Source organism: Zea mays, chromosome 8 (genome assembly GCF_902167145.1).
Source record: "Zea mays cultivar B73 chromosome 8, Zm-B73-REFERENCE-NAM-5.0, whole genome shotgun sequence".
Taxonomy (NCBI): domain Eukaryota; kingdom Viridiplantae; phylum Streptophyta; class Magnoliopsida; order Poales; family Poaceae; genus Zea; species Zea mays.
In genome coordinates this window covers 63875736-63892039 of record NC_050103.1, presented here as the reverse complement: position 1 = coordinate 63892039, position 16304 = coordinate 63875736, and the positions used below count along the sequence as shown (strand labels likewise).

Here is a 16304-nt window from a genome sequence, read left to right as displayed (position 1 = left end):
CCTCACTCCCTCAGCCCATCAACAAAATGGATCGTGCCCCACTGGACCGCGGATGTAAATGGGCTAGGCGTCGAAGCCTCTCCGCATAAGACACGGGCCTACGTCCAGTCGTCCACAGATCGGAGGAGAGAGCACTGACTCGTCTCCCTTCTCGTCTCCAGCGACGGCGAAGGCGAAGCGGAGGAGCGGGAGCAGAAACAGAAGAGGCAGCCATGGCCGTGATGGAGAAGCTCAAGATCTTCGTTGTGAAGGAGCCTGTTGTCGCAGCTTCCTGTCTCATCGCCGGATTCGGTACGCGCCCTGGCTTCTCCTCCGCAAACCCTACTAGATGTGCCCCTTGCTTTCGGTGTGCCTTGGCTTCGGGGTTCCGGTTGACGTTGACTCCGTCGTAGGGTTCTGGTAGGGCTTACATTTCTTTTCACTTGCTACTATTCGTTATATCCAGTATTCTATCTCAGAAGTTTTCAGTAGCTCTGCCCCAATGGCCATTGACACATGATTCATTAATATTATACTAACTGACAGGCTATACATTTACTTGTTCACTACAAAGATTCAGCTGTTACATTTCCCACCCAAGATAGTTAAACTGCAATGCTAACTAGTACTCCCTCCATTCCACATTGTAAATCGATATAGATTTGTGTAACTTTGACCAAGTTTATAGCAAAATATATTAAAAAGTGCACCATCAAAATATATTTCATGGTATATCTAATGAATTAGTTCGATGATGTAAATATCTGTGCATTTTTCTATAGTCGTAGTCGAAGCTAGAGTGGTTTGACTTAGGACAAAACTAAAATCGCTTACAATTTGGAATGGACGGAGTAGGAGTACTCTTAAGTACCTAAAGAAAAGTTGAGAAGCTAGCTGTAATTGAACTATTGAAGACAAAATAGGTTAATGCTAGACCGGTTTTCAGCTCAATTTGACTAGTTTTTGTTGCCTCTCTTCACTTTTAAATCTCTATTTCTGTTTTACCTGAAAATGTTCTATGTGAAATCCGCTGTATTTTGTTGGTGCAGATGTGTGCCATAATAGGTATTATTTTCTCCATCCAAAATCTGGTTATGCTAAGTTCCTAATCTTCCTCCAAAATTGCATTAAAAAGCGAACACTTGCTTTGCTTGTAGAGGTAGACCGCATTAGGTTATGTGTTATGAATTTGAATGGCATTTGAAAAGACTTGATTGCCAACAAGGAGGTTTCTACCGTCTACCAATAATAAATAGACTCATGAAAACCAATATAGCCTGTAGAAATTGCCCAATGCACACACAAAAAGTGTTAGCCCACATCATTTATGAACTCTGCTTTGTGGATTCATTCATTTGGATAGTACAAGTAATAGCTCTGTCCACTTTATGTGGTGTTGTAGGCTAGAAATGTTTGTGTGCATTTGTTGAATTTAACCTATTTATACCATTGTATATTAGTAACGTCAATAGTTTGCCTCAGTTTATCCTTCACAATCCCTTGCTATCTAGTTTGACTAAGTAACGGCGTTGTCCTACCCTAAACACGCTGGTGACAACTCACGAGCCAGAGTGATCTCAGGTTGACAGTTTTGTGTGGGAACTGGATAATTTTTTGCTGGCAGCTACTGTTGTTCAAATTTATGGAGCATCATAAGCACTAGGCATTCAATTCTTCTCACAGTTTCTACCTATAAAGGGTCAATTCAAAAGTGATGAGATTGAATGTACATTGTGTGAAGCCCATTTAAAAAAACAAGCATCGAACAACTTAAGTAGTGGTCTTGCTATGGTTATGATTCATGACCCAAAATGTTCTTGTGCAATTTGACACTTTGCAGCGATTAGCAGGGGACAAACGGATAGGAAGTGGTGCTGTGTGCGTCATAATTTCAGAAAGAAACAAGATCAATTTTATTGATTCTGTGAAGTGTGAACACACATTTTAACAAACTTGTTTCCTAAGTTTTACTGACTTGCCTGCCTGAACCTTTGCAATTATCTACTGGGAAATGTTAACACCTGCTATTGATTTGATTTTCCTTCTGCCAAATGATTTCAACTAACCTTATATGTGTAATTTCAGGTCTCTTTCTTCCAGCAGTTGTCCGGCCAATCCTGGATTCATGGGAGACCGCAGAAAAAGTTCCTCCACCACCTCTAAATGATGTATGTGATTTCTTCCTTTTTCGCTGTTTTATGTGCGCTGTTTTCCAGATCATATAAATGATAAACATTGCTTACATTCAATGTTATGGTCGCTAGATCGGTGAGGGATTGGAGAGGGGTATCGATGGACAGGAACGTCGGCCGGGGGCCTCTGCCCACGGCCGAGCAAGAGGAGGGTTTTCTCCCTTCTAATTCTTGTCTGCTTTATTTCCCATCCATTGATTACATAAATAGGCCAGCTGACCGCCCCTATCTAGCTAGAGATCCTTATCTCCTTAAAACTCTCCTAAAAACTCTCAACAAAATACTAACTGATAACCTTTATAGATAATCTCAACTAATCTTCTAATCTTATCTCTAACTATCCTTATCTAATCCCTCTTGGAGGCCCACAGAGGGGCTGCGGTAGCAGCAGCCATGGGTCCTCCAAGGGGATTAGATAAGGATAGTTAAAGATAAGATTAGAAAATTAGTTGAGATTATTTTGGATATTAGTTGAGATTATCTAGTAAGGTTATCAATTAGTAGTTTGTTGAGAGTTTTTAGGAGAGTTTTAAGGAGATAAGGATCTTTAGCTAGATAGGGTCTGTCAGCCGGCCTATTTATGTAATCAATGGATGAGAAAATAAAGCAGGCAAGAATTTGACTATTTATGTAATCAATGGATAAGAAATAAAGCAGGCAAGAATTCGAAGGGAGAAAACCCTCCTCTTGCTCGGCCGTGGGCAGAGGCCCCCGGCCGACGTTCCTGCCCATTGATACTCCTCTCCAATCCCTTACCAATCTAGCGACCATAACATTCAATTTCTTTTAATTTCCCAATTCAGAATGTTTATTTCCTATTCATCTTCAGTGACTCCTGTTTGGGCACTTCAAACTAACCTGTCCGAAAAAAGTCCCGTAAATGAACTCTAAATGTGTTGCTGGTAGCTCAGAGTAAATTGCCGAGGGCATAGTTAGCCTGCTGCCTGCCATTATTTTGACCTCCTTCGTTTGGCCAATGAAACCTGAGTACTTCCCTCAGGCAGTTAGATGCTGTTATCCTGTGACTGAAACTGGTCGAGGCAAGGTTTAATCTTTTTGTTACTTTGCAGGTGGTTGCGGGTGTCACCGGCAAGAAAAAGTAGTGAACTTGCATTGTTTTCTCATGTCGATGCTGTCCCACATTTTCTTCCCCATGTTTTTCTGGCGTCCAGATTGGAAGGCTCTCCAAAGTCACGGTCTCCAAAGTGACAGCTTGCTTGATTTTAAACAGTATCGACAGTGTTTTGTCTCTACACAGATTGCAGATATAGCGGTTTAAACAGTTCGCTTTAATCCGAAACGAACAGGCTATTTTACCTGAATCATATACTGCAATGTGTCAGTTTTAGAATTTTCCCCCTAAAACAAAGGTTGATAGAATGTCATCAGCACCTTTTGAATTGTGTTCTTCGTTACCAACTTACCATAATTCTCAGAAGCTATTAAGGGGTGATTGTTTCAACTTAAATTTGGATATTGGCCGTGAGAACAGCCAAATGCTTTCTTCTCGACCCGTTTCTGTGAGAATCACTTTAATGAAAATCCTCTGGGTCAACGTAGTAATCAAAGAATCCGCTGAGTCGTCAATGGGATAAATTGGTCACTTTATGGATCCTAAAACCTATAGATTCATTTATCTGTACGTAAGTTTTATGGTATTCATGGTTTGTTTGGTTTAGCTGTAGATTTATAGAAATCTGATTCTAGTTGTGAGATGTAAAAAAAGTTGTTGTGAGCGGACAATTGTACAAAAACTAAAATTTGTTTGATAGAAACAATTGTCAAGTATGGACTGTATATGAGTATGACAGCTTGTAACATGGATCACAAGAATCTAAGAAATCTAGAGTAAGACATGATTCTGAAGTAAACTAGAGATGTTTTTAGATTTTTATAAATATATTTTGTTGTACTCCTTTGGTTGAGATTCTAGATTTTTTGTAACGAATAAAATCTTAACCAAACACACCCTCAGATTCTCTAGCAATTCAGTGATAGGAATCGGGGCTGATTCCCGGATTGATCGCAGGTTGTAGTGGTGGGTGATTGACTGATTGGTGGCCGGGGTTTGGGGCGCGATGCACGGCGGCGGGTCGCCGTGTTCACCGCGCGTGAGAGGAGAGAGGCGCTAGGAAAGGGGCAGCTAGGTCACAGTAATCTCCCGGCTCCCTCTGGGAAGCCGGAACAATCTTGTTTCTGCTTGATCTATAGAGTGGTGCTTACAATTATTTATACTCCCTTCTAATCCTTATCTAATGAGATAGATCTCCTATTTTCTCTCTAACAAATCTTATCTTCTAATCCTTATCTACATGCAATCTTATCTTCTAATCCTTATCTGCATGCAATCTTATCTTCTAATCCTTATCTGCATGCTTTATGCTGTTGCCCGGCGCCTATAGTGGCGGCCGGTCATAACATCTCTCCCCGCCTGCGCAAACAGCTCGTCCTCGAGCTGGAAGTCTGGGTAGTGCGCCTGGAACTCGTCGACTGTCTCCCACGTTGCGTCGTCTTCAGGGAGGCCGTGCCACTTGATCAGCACGCGCCAAACGCCCCGGCGCTGCTGCGCCTGAAGGGCGCGCTCCGGCCCCGGGAGGATGCGTCCATCCACGACCGACGGAAGGGAGGCCGGAGTTGCTGGAGGTTCGCCATGGTGAGGCTTCAGCAGCCCTACGTGGAAAACGTCGTGGATGCGCGCCCCGTCCGGAAGCTGTAGACGGTAGGCGACGCTGCCGATGCGTTCCACCACTTGAAATGGTCCCGCATACCGCGGCCCAAGCTTGCGCTTGGCACGGGGGTCCAAGGACTGCGCCGTTCGGTGCAGCAGGCGCAGCCAAACCCAGTCTCCCACAGCATACTCCACGTCACGGTGGTTGGCGTCGTAGTATTTCTTGGACATCTGCTGGGTTTGAAGAAGACGTTGACGGACTTCAGCAAGTATCTCGTCCCGACTGCGTAGAAGAGTCTCAGTCGCCTCTGTCCGCGCTGACCCTGGTGTATAGGGCAGGATGGGCGGCGGGGAACGACCGTAGACCACCTCAAAGGGGGTGGCTCGCAGAGCGGTGTGGAAGGAGGTGTTGTAGCAGTATTCCGCCCACGCGAGCCAGTCGACCCACGCACGGGGTCGATCGCCTGTGACGCAGCGTAGGTACATAGCGAGCACCTTGTTGACCACCTCGGACTGGCCGTCCGTCTGTGGATGGAAGGCGGTGCTCATGCGCAGCTTCACGCCTGCCATCCCGAAGAGGTCGCGCCAGACGTGCCCCGTAAAGACGGGGTCTCTGTCGCTGACGATGGAGGAGGGGAAGCCGTGTAGACGAACAATGCCCTCGAAGAACGCTCGAGCGACCGTTGTCGCAGTGTAGGGGTGCCCGAGCGCGATGAAGTGTGCATATTTGGAGAAGCGATCGACGACCGTTAGGATCACCGACTTGCCACCCACCTTGGGCAATCCTTCAATGAAGTCGATGGAGATATCAGCCCAGACTTGCGAGGGCACTTCCAGCGGTTGCAGCAGCCCTGCCGGCTGCGATGTTGCCGTTTTATTGCGCTGGCATGTGGTACAGGTGCGCACCAAGTCCCGCACCAATGCCCGGTCGCCGGGGATGTAGAAATCCGCTCGTAGGCGATGTAGAGTCTTCTGGATGCCCTCATGGCCGGCGGAGTGGGCCAGGGAGAGGGCCTGGTGGCGCAGGTCAGCATGGCCCGGCACGTAGATGCGGTTACCATGGAGTAGTAGCCCGTCGTCGATGCGCCATGGACCCTGCAGCTCGCCCGCCTCAAAGTGCCGACGCACATCCTGAGCATCGTCCGCGTGCGACGTCGCGCGGCGGATGTCGTCGATGAAGGTGAAAGACGGCCCCGAGCGCACGCATAAGGCCGACCCGAAGCTGGTGCTGCCCTCCTCAGTGTCGCGGCGGGACAAGGCGTCCGCTACGACGTTGAGGCGTCCTGGACGGTACATGACGTCGAAATCGTAGCCAAAGAGCTTGCTGATCCATTGGTGCTGAGGCACGGTCGACAAGCGCTGGTCCAGCAAGAACTTCAAGCTGTAATGGTCAGTACGAATAATAAAATGACGCCCCCACAAGTAAGGGCGCCAATGGCGTACTGCCTGCACCAGCCCAATCAGCTCGCGCTCATATGCCGCCAGCTTGAGGTGGCGAACGGCGAACGGCCTGCTGAAGAAAGCGAGAGGCTCGGCGCCCTGGTGTAGGACGGCGCCGAACCCCACGCCGGAGGCGTCGCAGTCCACCATGAATTCCTTGTCGAAGTCGGGCATCTGGAGGACCGGTCCCGTGGTGAGGGCGCGCTTGAGCGCTTGGAAAGCCTCCGCAGCCTCCTCATCCCATGCGAAGGCGTCTCGGCGCAGAAGACGTGTCAGGGGCGCTGCGATGAGGCCGAAGTCCCGGATGAATTTCCGGTAGTAACCGGCCAAGCCCAGGAAACCACGGAGACCCCGGGCGGAGCGCGGTGTTGGCCACGAGGTGACTGCCGCCACCTTGGCGACATCCATGGCCACACCGTCCTTGGAGATGACGTGGCCCAAATAGGCCACCGAAGGCGCCCCGAATGAGCACTTCGAGCGCTTTAGGTGGAGCTGGTGCGCCCGAAGCTCATTCAGGACGATGGCGACTTGCTGCAAATGCTCTGCCCATGACGAGCTGTAGATAAGAATGTCGTCGAAGAAGACGAGCACAAACCTCCTTAGGTACGGCCGTAGGACGTCGTTCATCAAGGCCTGGAATGTCGCCGGGGCATTGGAAAGCCCGAACGGCATCACTAGGAACTCATAGTGGCCATGATGAGTGCGGAACGCCGTCTTGGCGATGTCGTCGACGCACATCCGCACCTGATGATAGCCCGAGCGCAAATCGAGCTTGGTGAAGAAGCGAGCCCCATGGAGCTCATCGAGAAGCTCGTCCACGACGGGTATGGGAAACTTGTCCTTGGCAGTCTTGGCGTTGAGGGCGCGGTAGTCGATGCAGAAACGCCAGGACTTATCCGCCTTGCGAACAAGGAGTACCGGCGCCGAGAATGGCGAAGTGCTAGGGCGGATAATCCCCTGGGTGAGCATGGCGTCGCACTGGCGCTCCAGCTCATCCTTCTGCAGCTGGGGGTATCGGTATGGTCGCACGGCGACCGGTGCTGTTCCCGGGAGCAGATGGATGCGGTGGTCGTATGGTCGGGCCGGCGGCAGGCCTCGGGGCTCCTCGAATGTGGAGGCATGCTGAAGAAGAAGCCGGTCCAGCATGGGTTGCTGGTCACTTGCGGCTACCACCGCTGCTACGGAGGCTCGAGGGTCAGGAGGGTCGGCACCCCCGATGCCCCGCCACAATACACGGTGGTCGTCGCGCTGGAATGCCATCGTCATGGCCTTGAGGTCCCAAGTGATGGACCCTAAGGTCCGCAGGTAGTCGACGCCGAGGATGAAGTCGAAGCAACCCAAGTCGAGGCCGACGCACGTGATGGAGAAGTGCTCGTTCTCGATGGAGATGGGTACATCGCGGGCCACCCCGGCGCAGCGAAGGTTGTCACCATTTGCGACAGTGACCCTGAGGTGCTCCCCTGCGGCGGGTACCTGCCCCAAACGACGCATGGTGGCACTCTGGAGGAAGTTATGCGTGGAGCCGGTGTCCAGCAGAGCCATAAGTCGCTCCCCCTTGACCATCACCGGAAGCACCATGGAGCTCTCTGTGCGAATGCCTGCGAGTGCCTGGAGGGAGACCACAAAAGCAATAGCGGCCTCAGGGTCCTGGACGGACGCAGCCTGCAGTCCTGCGTCATCGGTAGTCGCGAGCGCGCCCTCGTCGACGATGTAGTCCCCGCACTCCAAATAGAAGAGGCGCTGGCACACGTGACCCGGAACATATGGCTCGTCACAGTTGTAGCACAGCCCTTGGCGGCGTCGCTCTTGCATCTCCGCCGGTGTGAGCCGACGAAAGGGGCGCCCCCCTGGAGGTGTATGCGCCGCTGTAGGAGGTTGCCCCCCCACTTGCGCACGCGCCGGTGGCTGCTGGGGCGGGCGAGGGGCGTGTCGCGTGGGGCGGGATGTCGGAGCTGGCTGTGCGGCCGCCGTGCATAGCTCAAATGCGCGAGCATAGTACATGGCGGTCTGAAGATCCCGTGGATGGTGCATCTGCACTTGCACCCGTATGTGGTCGGGAAGGCCGCCGACGAAGAGTTCCGCCCGCTGAACCGAGGATACACTGTCGACGTGACACGCAAGCGCTTGGAAGCGCTCGGCGAACTCCTGCACCGTGGACTGAAAGGGAAGCCGACCCAATTCCGCAAGTCGGCTGCCCTGTATTGGCGGCCCGAAACGCAGGTGGCAGAGTTCTCGGAACCGTTCCCACGTCGGCATGCCCTCGTCCTGCTCGAGGGCGTAGTACCACGTCTGGGCCGTGCCCCTCAAGTGGTATGAGGCTAGCCATGTGCGGTCGGAAGCGAGCGTGCGTTGGCCCCGAAAAAACTGCTCACATTGATTGAGCCAATTGACGGGGTAAGCAGCGCCGTCGTATGTTGCGAACTCCAGTTTGTAGAATCGTGGAGGCAGGGGATCGGATGTCGCGGGTGCCGTCGGTGCTGCTGCTGGCGGGGATGAGCACTGGCCCCTGGACCCCGGGGGCGGAACGCTGCTGCCGTGGAACAGCGACCCATCCACCCCGCCGTAGAGGACACCGGCCGCCGATGAGCCCCCGTGAGAGGGAACTCCCCCAGCGGCTGGCTGAAACGGTACGTGTGGTTGTATGGCGGCCGATCCGAAGACGGGTGCCGATGTCACGGTCGCCCACGCCGGCAGTGGTGAGGGCGAGGGCGGAAATCGGACCATATGGATGGGGAGGCCCTGAGACGCCTGTGGTGAAGAAGATGAAGCAGAACCTGCCCAGTCCGGCGGCATCCCGTATTGGTACGAGGTCGCCGACGCGGGCGGTTGCTGCGGCGGAGGTAGCTGCGGTGGCGGTGTATAGGGCCCTGCCAGGAAGGCGCGGATCCCAGCCACCGCCTGGCCTAGCTCCAAGATGGCCGCCGTCATCTCATGAGGCGTGAATGCCTGGAGGCGGGAAGAGCCCGCCACGGCGTCGGCTGGCGGCGCAGTGGGCACCAGTGCGGCCACCGTGTGATCGCCGAGCATGGGGGCGGTCGTCCCCTGGGATGCCGGTGTCTACAGCTGGGCACCCGGCGGCTGGGACAGCCCCGGAGATGGTGGCGGCTGCGGGTGGTGGGGAGAAGGTGGAGGGTTGGGGCTGGACATGGTGATCGAACCTGAAATTGCTGATACCAGGTTGATAGGAATCGGGGCTGATTCCCGGATTGATCGCAGGTTGTAGTGGTGGGTGATTGGTGGCCGGGGTTTGGGGCGCGATGCACGGCGGCGGGTCACCGTGTTCACCGCGCGTGAGAGGAGAGAGGCGCGAGGAAAGGGGCAGCTAGGTCACAGTAATCTCCGGGCTCCCTCTGGGAAGCCGGAACAATCTTGTTTCTGCTTGATCTATAGAGTGGCGCTTACAATTATTTATACTCCCTTCTAATCCTTATCTAATGAGATAGATCTCCTATTTTCTCTCTAACAAATCTTATCTTCTAATCCTTATCTACATGCAATCTTATCTTCTAATCCTTATATGCATGCAATCTTATCTTCTAATCCTTATCTGCATGCTTTATGCTGTTGCCCGGCGCCTATAGTGGCGGCCGGTCATAACATCCAGATTAATAGAAAACGCTCGTCAGAAAAGTTGTACCAAAGAGGATTTATGTTTCCTTTTGTTATCCGGAATCGCTATCATGGCAACACACACTTGCCTATTTTTTATCTTGTTCAGTGTCTACTCTTCACGATGAACCATGGGACTAGGGTTTGTTTGGAACATACTTTTTTCTGGAGAGTTTTATGAGAATTTGGATTTCTAGATAATCTAACTGATATGAGAATCCAAATATCATAGGCCTTGCGCGCGGAAAAAGATGATGGGGTTTACATGATTTAGGGTTTAAGAAACGACATATTTCTCATGTCGTGACAACTCGATGGATTCTGCATTCACATTGAGTGTGTGTCTGGTTCAACTTTCTAAAACAAATTTAAACAACCGGAATCTCAATCAAACGAGTACAACGGCTGAATATAATCCTAAAAATCTACATTTTTCCATTTCAATTCGGTATCACCTTCTACACCACATTTTCCATATTTATATCATCCATATTACAAACTGTTATGCTCTTATTGAATCTACAATTTTCAGTCAACTAAACAATCAACTCACAATAGCTTTCTCACAACTCACTGCTAGAATCGGTTTTTGGTAGTCTACAACTGAACTAAACATGCCCTGATTTGAATGATTTTCAAAGGAACGATTATCATAAAAGTGGGTTGAAAAGCAAAGCGTTCGACTACCAGAAGTCGATTCTGACGGTCAAAATCTAACCAGAAGCTTAAACAAACTTGACTCAAGCACTTCTGCTATGTATTCTTGTATTTTTGTGTGCAACGACTGTTGGAACTTGCTCTCCGGTGCAAGATGATCCAACGGGGGTGTGTAGTGACGTAAACAGGGTTTTCGCACGGGATGGCAATAGCTCTGTTAATCTAGCCTCTCACGTGCACTGTGCGGGGGTATTTATAGGTATCCGAGCACCCAGCGTCCCGTGTTAAGGACGCATGTGCCCTCAGACACCTAGGTTATCCCCGGAATATTTCCATAAAGCGGGGTTATAGACCGTAATTACAGGGAGGCCTTTACAAATTAGGCCCGTAACGCGCAACGGCCACGCAGGGCCTGTTACAATGGGCCGAATCGTACGCGGGCCTCCATTCTGGACGAGGTCGCAAGATGAGCCGACCTCGTCACAGGCCTTCGTCCGGCGGCGTATGAGACGAAGGGTAAGTCTGCCCGTTGTCTTGTCACCGTTGGCGCAGCGAGTACGGCGGAGGCCTCGAGCGAAGGGTGGCGTCTTCGCCTTCGCCCCAACATTTGCCCTCCGAGGGACCAGTTCGACAAAGTCATCTGGTGCCGAAGACGTCGCTAGATGGCGGAGACGCTGCCCTCGCTCGAAGTGGTTCCACGGGGGTTTTTGACGTGACCGTTGATTGACGCCGTACTGTTGGATTGCGGGTCTCCCGAAGCGCCGCGCCCTGTGTATAAAAGGGGACGGGGGGCGGCGCGTTTTGAACTTTATCTTTCCGCGCTCCGCGAAAACCCTAACCGCCTTCTCAAACCTCTTGTTGCTCTTCTGCCCTCCTTGCTCTTGTTTGCCGGAGATCTGGCCCGTGTGAAGCAGACCGCCCGCCGCCGCCGACGGTACGTAGCGATGCCGACCTCTTCTTCTTCTGCTGCCGCTACGCCGCCGACCGACGCGTCGTCTGAGGAGACGCTGAGCACTATGGCGGCGGAAGAGTTGCGCGCCGGCGACACGGTGGATTTCGGTGTGTCGCGGATGTCCTCGGTCCGCGTGCAAGATATGCAGCAGCTTGGTTACTTTGGCGGCGGAGTCGCTCGTGTCCCGGGGACGGAGGAGGTCCCCGAGCCAAAAGGCGAGTTGGTTGTCTTTGAGGCGTTCTTTGCCGTTGGTCTTCGCCTACCTGCGCACCGATTCGTGGGAGAAGTCCTGCGCAGATTTAACGTCCAGATCCACCAACTGACTCCGAATGTCGTGGTGGCTCTGTCGAAATATGTCTAGGCGACGACTTCGTACGGCGGACAACCATCGGTCGAAGTCTTCGCGAAGTACTATTGTCTGCACTGGCAGAAAAGGATGATCGGAAATAAGGTTGCTCAGTTTGGGTCCTGTACATTTACGCCGAAGACCGGCAAGACCTCGATGGAGGTAGTTGAGTTGGTTCCTTGCGCCCGCAATAAATGGGGCAACTGGCATGAGTTTTGGTTCTACGTTGCGGAGGGCACAGTCGAAGACCATCCGGGGCTCCCCGTGGCCGAGATGTGCTCGCATTATTACTCAGCATACCCGCAGTTTGAAGTGGCGGAGGAGGATGCAAACGAAGGGGCCCTTCGGTGCGCGGCCGGCCTGAGCAGCGGGCGCGATTTGGTTGAGGAGTTTGTGGCGTATGGGGTGTGGCCTTTGGCGCATGGTTGGGCGCTGGGCGAAGTATGCCCTCGCCAGATGCCTTCCCGTGGTGGGATGCTGGTGCAAAGTCCCGCCTTCGCACTGGATCTGCATAGCCGCGATCCGGCCGCCTTTGTGCGTGAAGCGGAGGATGGGGCGGTGCGGATTGTTGGTCGGTACGTGCCGAAGACAGAGGGCCAGCGTAGCTGGGATATACGCGGGTCTAATGACCGCTTGAACAGGGTCTTCGAGTTGAACCGTCTGCCGTATGGCGGTTATCCCGGGCAAGCCGATGTGGATCGTCGCGGGAAGAAGCCGGCGGCAGAGACTGGAGACGACCCCACGCCGGCGGTCGCCCCATCCTCTAAGAAGAGGAAGCTAGGTATTGCTACGGGAGGACTGGGGGTTTCCGATGGTTTTGCTAGGGAATTGATGAGGACATGCGCGGCCCCAGGGGGAAGGATGTCTTCGCCCGAGCTCCGGGAGTCTTCGGCGCGGATGCTGAGGGTTACCGGGGGTTAGTGGCCTAAGAATGTTCCTATCCCCCGCGCGGCCGGCGAAGACTTTTTTACATCTCGCATGGTTCATGATTGGAGAGTGTTTCCTTACGGGCGGAATATTGCTGCTATTGTGTCGGCAGTGATGGACAAGGATCGTTAGGGAGCTGCGCAGAAGCGCCAGGCGGTCGTCAGGCTGCATGAGGCCAGGCCGAAGAGGTCGCGAGGGACTGCGAAGGCTGCTGCCCCCGGCGGAAGCCAGCCGATGCTGGCGGCGAAGTCGGCCGCCCCTGGGTCCAGCAGGGTGCCGGAGGCTGTGAAGGCGGTCGCCGTCGGCGGTACCAAGTCTGTCCCGGCCGGAGCCGTGAAGGCCCGAGAGTTGCCTCCGCCGGGCAAGCGCATTGCCGACTTCGCCACCGATATTAGCGTGGATGATTATCTTGTTGGTAAGTCGTTAGCTCGAGTTTTTTTTAATCTGTTGATACGTTGCAGGGTCGGGCGAAGGCCAACTTGTTGTTGTTCCGCCCGCCGTGGCAACCGCGGCGGCTGCCGTGGTGCCTAGGGCGAAGGGTAGTGCTCTTAGTGCCGGTGGTGAGATTCCGGCACTCACTGCCGTCAGGGACGAGGCAGGCGCTGTGTCCCGCCGGCTGAAGGAGGCATTAAGTCAGGTAAGTTGAGCTAGACTTCGGTTTTTAGCAGCTTCGTTGGGGCTGTGGTCTTATGTGTGTCTTGTAGGCGGCTGACTTCGCAGACCGCGCGGCGTCGGGGGCCCTTACAGCAGTTGTGTCTGCCGAAGTCGAGAGACTTCAGGCGCAACATGCTGACGTCGTCCGGGAAAAGTCGGCCGCCGACAGCAAGTGCCGCAAGTTGGCGGATAAGGTGGCCGCGTTGGAGGGTGAGAGGACTGACCTCCGGCGCCAACTGGCGGAGGAGAGGAAGGAGGCTAATGAGGCCCTCGCCAAGGCGCAGTCTGCGCAGGCGGAGGCCAATTTGGCGCGGGCGGAGGGCAGTCTTGCTAGACAGCGCGCCGAGGAATTGGAGGAGCGGTTCAACGCTCTGCAGACCCGTGTGGAGAGGGCCGAGGCTTCGACGCGCTCGGAGGCTGAGCGGACACGCAAACAGCTTATGGACTCATACCACGAGCTGGGCGCGCGGACCGCTGACTTCGAAGTGCCAGACCGAGAGCCCGGTCTTCGCTGCCTCGAGTGGCTACAGGAGGAGTTGCTGGCTCTCCCCGCCATCGTGGAGGGGTTTATGTCCTATGCCTCCCTGGTCACCTGCGAAGGGGCGATGAACACGCTGTCCCGCGAAGGGTGCCGGCACTATGAGGTCTTCGACCAAGCTGATGAGGATTTCGAGCGCGATATTTACAAGGTTGAGGACCCTGTGGTGAAGGAATCCGCGGGAGCCCTCTTCGACCGGATGTGGGGCCCTCACGGTCGGGAGGTGGTCAGGGAGCGGTCCGAGACGGTGAGGGGTTAGGTAATGTTTGACTTTTGTTTGGTGTTGTTGAATGTGGGTTATATGTGGGTTTGCTGAATCTGTGTACTGTGTCTTAGGCGGCGCGTAACGAGAAGGTGGAGGACTTCGGGGCGTTGAACAGCGCGCAGCCTGATTCGGAGTTGAACCGGTGGCGGCTGTGTCCGAGGCCGCCCCGGCGCCGCCCCTAGAAACCGTCGAAGGCGCCCCTAATGCCCCTGCAGCCACTGCGGCCGGCGGTGGCTCGTCGCCAACTGCCGCGCCGAGGGCTGAGGATCCTGTGAAGATGGCGGCGGAGCCGGCAGCGGAGGATCCCGCGACGGCTGGGTCTTCGCAGGTGGCTTAGTGGGTGTGGGTAGTTAGGGAATTTTGCATGTGTTGCTGAACCTTGGTTGCTGCGCAGGTTCAAGATTTTGGGCCTGCGCACGCAACCGCTATTGCTAATTTTTTGGCGGCTTCGACCGTGGATGATGGGAATGAATCGGATGAATCTGCGTCTAAGTTTTCTGATTTTGGTGACTCTGGGACTTCGGTTGAGTGGACTGAAGAGTCGTCGGATGAGGACTTGGATTACTTTGCGGCCTTGGATGTGGCGGCGGCGGAGGCTTCGTCGCGTGCTGTGGATGCTGAAGTTGTGCCTGGTCCAAGTGCTGGGCACAGGCGGCGAAGGGCGGTTGCGAAGCGTAGAGTGAGTGAGGCGGACGGCGGTCGGCTTCGTGTGGGCAGGGTTGGCAGGCAGGAGCTGTTGTCCCTGCTGGCCGCTGCGAGTGCAGGTGAGGGGGAGCTGCGAAGTCTTTTTGCGAGTGAGGAGCTGAGGATAATGCTATTTAACTATAGGGAGATGGGAATTATTCCGAAGGTTGAGCCGATGTAAAGTGTGATGCCCTCGTTTGTACATATATAATGGCTTGTATGATGAGGTTGTGTGCCTTCGTGCATTCGGCTATGCTCACGAAGGTGTATTTGTTATGTCGGTCTGGCGCGTATGTAGTCGGTCTTTGCGTGGATAGTTTGGTGTAGTCTTTTTCGCACTTGTTGTGCCTGGTCCGGCTGCACCCTTAGGCGACCTTTGCACGGATAGTCTTCACGAAAGACTTCGATTTTTCGCACTTGTTGTGCTAGTCCGGCTGCACCCTTAGGCGACTTTTGCACGGATAGTCTTCGCTGAAGACTTCGATTTTTCACACTTGTTGTGCTTGTCCGGCTGCACCCTTAGGCGACTTTTGCACGGATAGTCTTCGCGGAAGACTTCGATTTTTCGCACTTATTGTGCTAGTCCGGCTGCACCCTTAGGCGACTTTTGCGCGGAGTGTCGCACGCGAGGGTAGCTAGCGCTCGGCCTCGCGGTGACTTTGTATTGGTCGAATGCCGGAGACCGTCGGCGCGGTCTTTTTTCGACGTAGATTTTTGCGGGGGATTTTTCACTTGTATATTACATGACTCCGCCTCGTTAAAAACCTCACCCCCGGGAGGAAAAGAGTGCGGGCCAGAATAAAATTGTTTTTTCGAATTACAAGGGCGAGCTGGCCCTGATGAGTCAAACAAAAAATTTGCGGAGATTATCGATGTTCCAGGAATGCTCCAAGTCTTCGCCGTTTGGCGTTGCGAGCCTGTATGCGCTGGGGGAGGCCTTCGTCTTGACAATGAAAGGGCCCTCCCACCTGGGCTCCAGCTTGCCCCTGGACTCTGTCCGAGCTGTTCGGACGAGTACGAGGTCCCCTTCGCTGAATTCCCGCGGGATGACTGTGAGGTCGCGCCATGCTTTTGTCTGGGCTTGGTATTTATTTAGAGCCTATAGAGTGAAGACGCGGTCTCCGTCGATAAGATCCTTCGAAGTGGGTTCGTCCACGTCGGGGACAGCTGACGCAACTATTCGCGGGGACCCATGCTTTATTTCTTGTGGGGTCATGGCCTCCGATCCATATAGAAGGCGGAAAGGGGTGAACCCAATCGCCCTGCACTCAGTCGTGTTTAGCGCCCAGACCGCTTCAGGTAACAAGTCGGCCCACCTGCCCTTTTTTCGTCGAGGAGCATCTTCTTGACAGCTGTGAAAATTTTTCCATTGGCGCGTTCCACGACTCTGTTG

At 53.6% G+C, this 16304-nt stretch overlaps 1 protein-coding gene across 1 annotated transcript; it reads left to right on the top strand.

Annotated features, from left to right (window-relative positions):
• The first annotated feature begins 54 nt into the window (after positions 1-54).
• Positions 55-3590, top strand: LOC100282278 (uncharacterized). The gene is given in 3 exon segments (NM_001155190.1): positions 55-291; positions 2065-2147; positions 3242-3590. Coding segments are annotated over 3 exon segments (195 nt in total). The 5' UTR covers positions 55-212; the 3' UTR covers positions 3275-3590.
• Positions 3591-16304: the final 12714 nt, after the last annotated feature.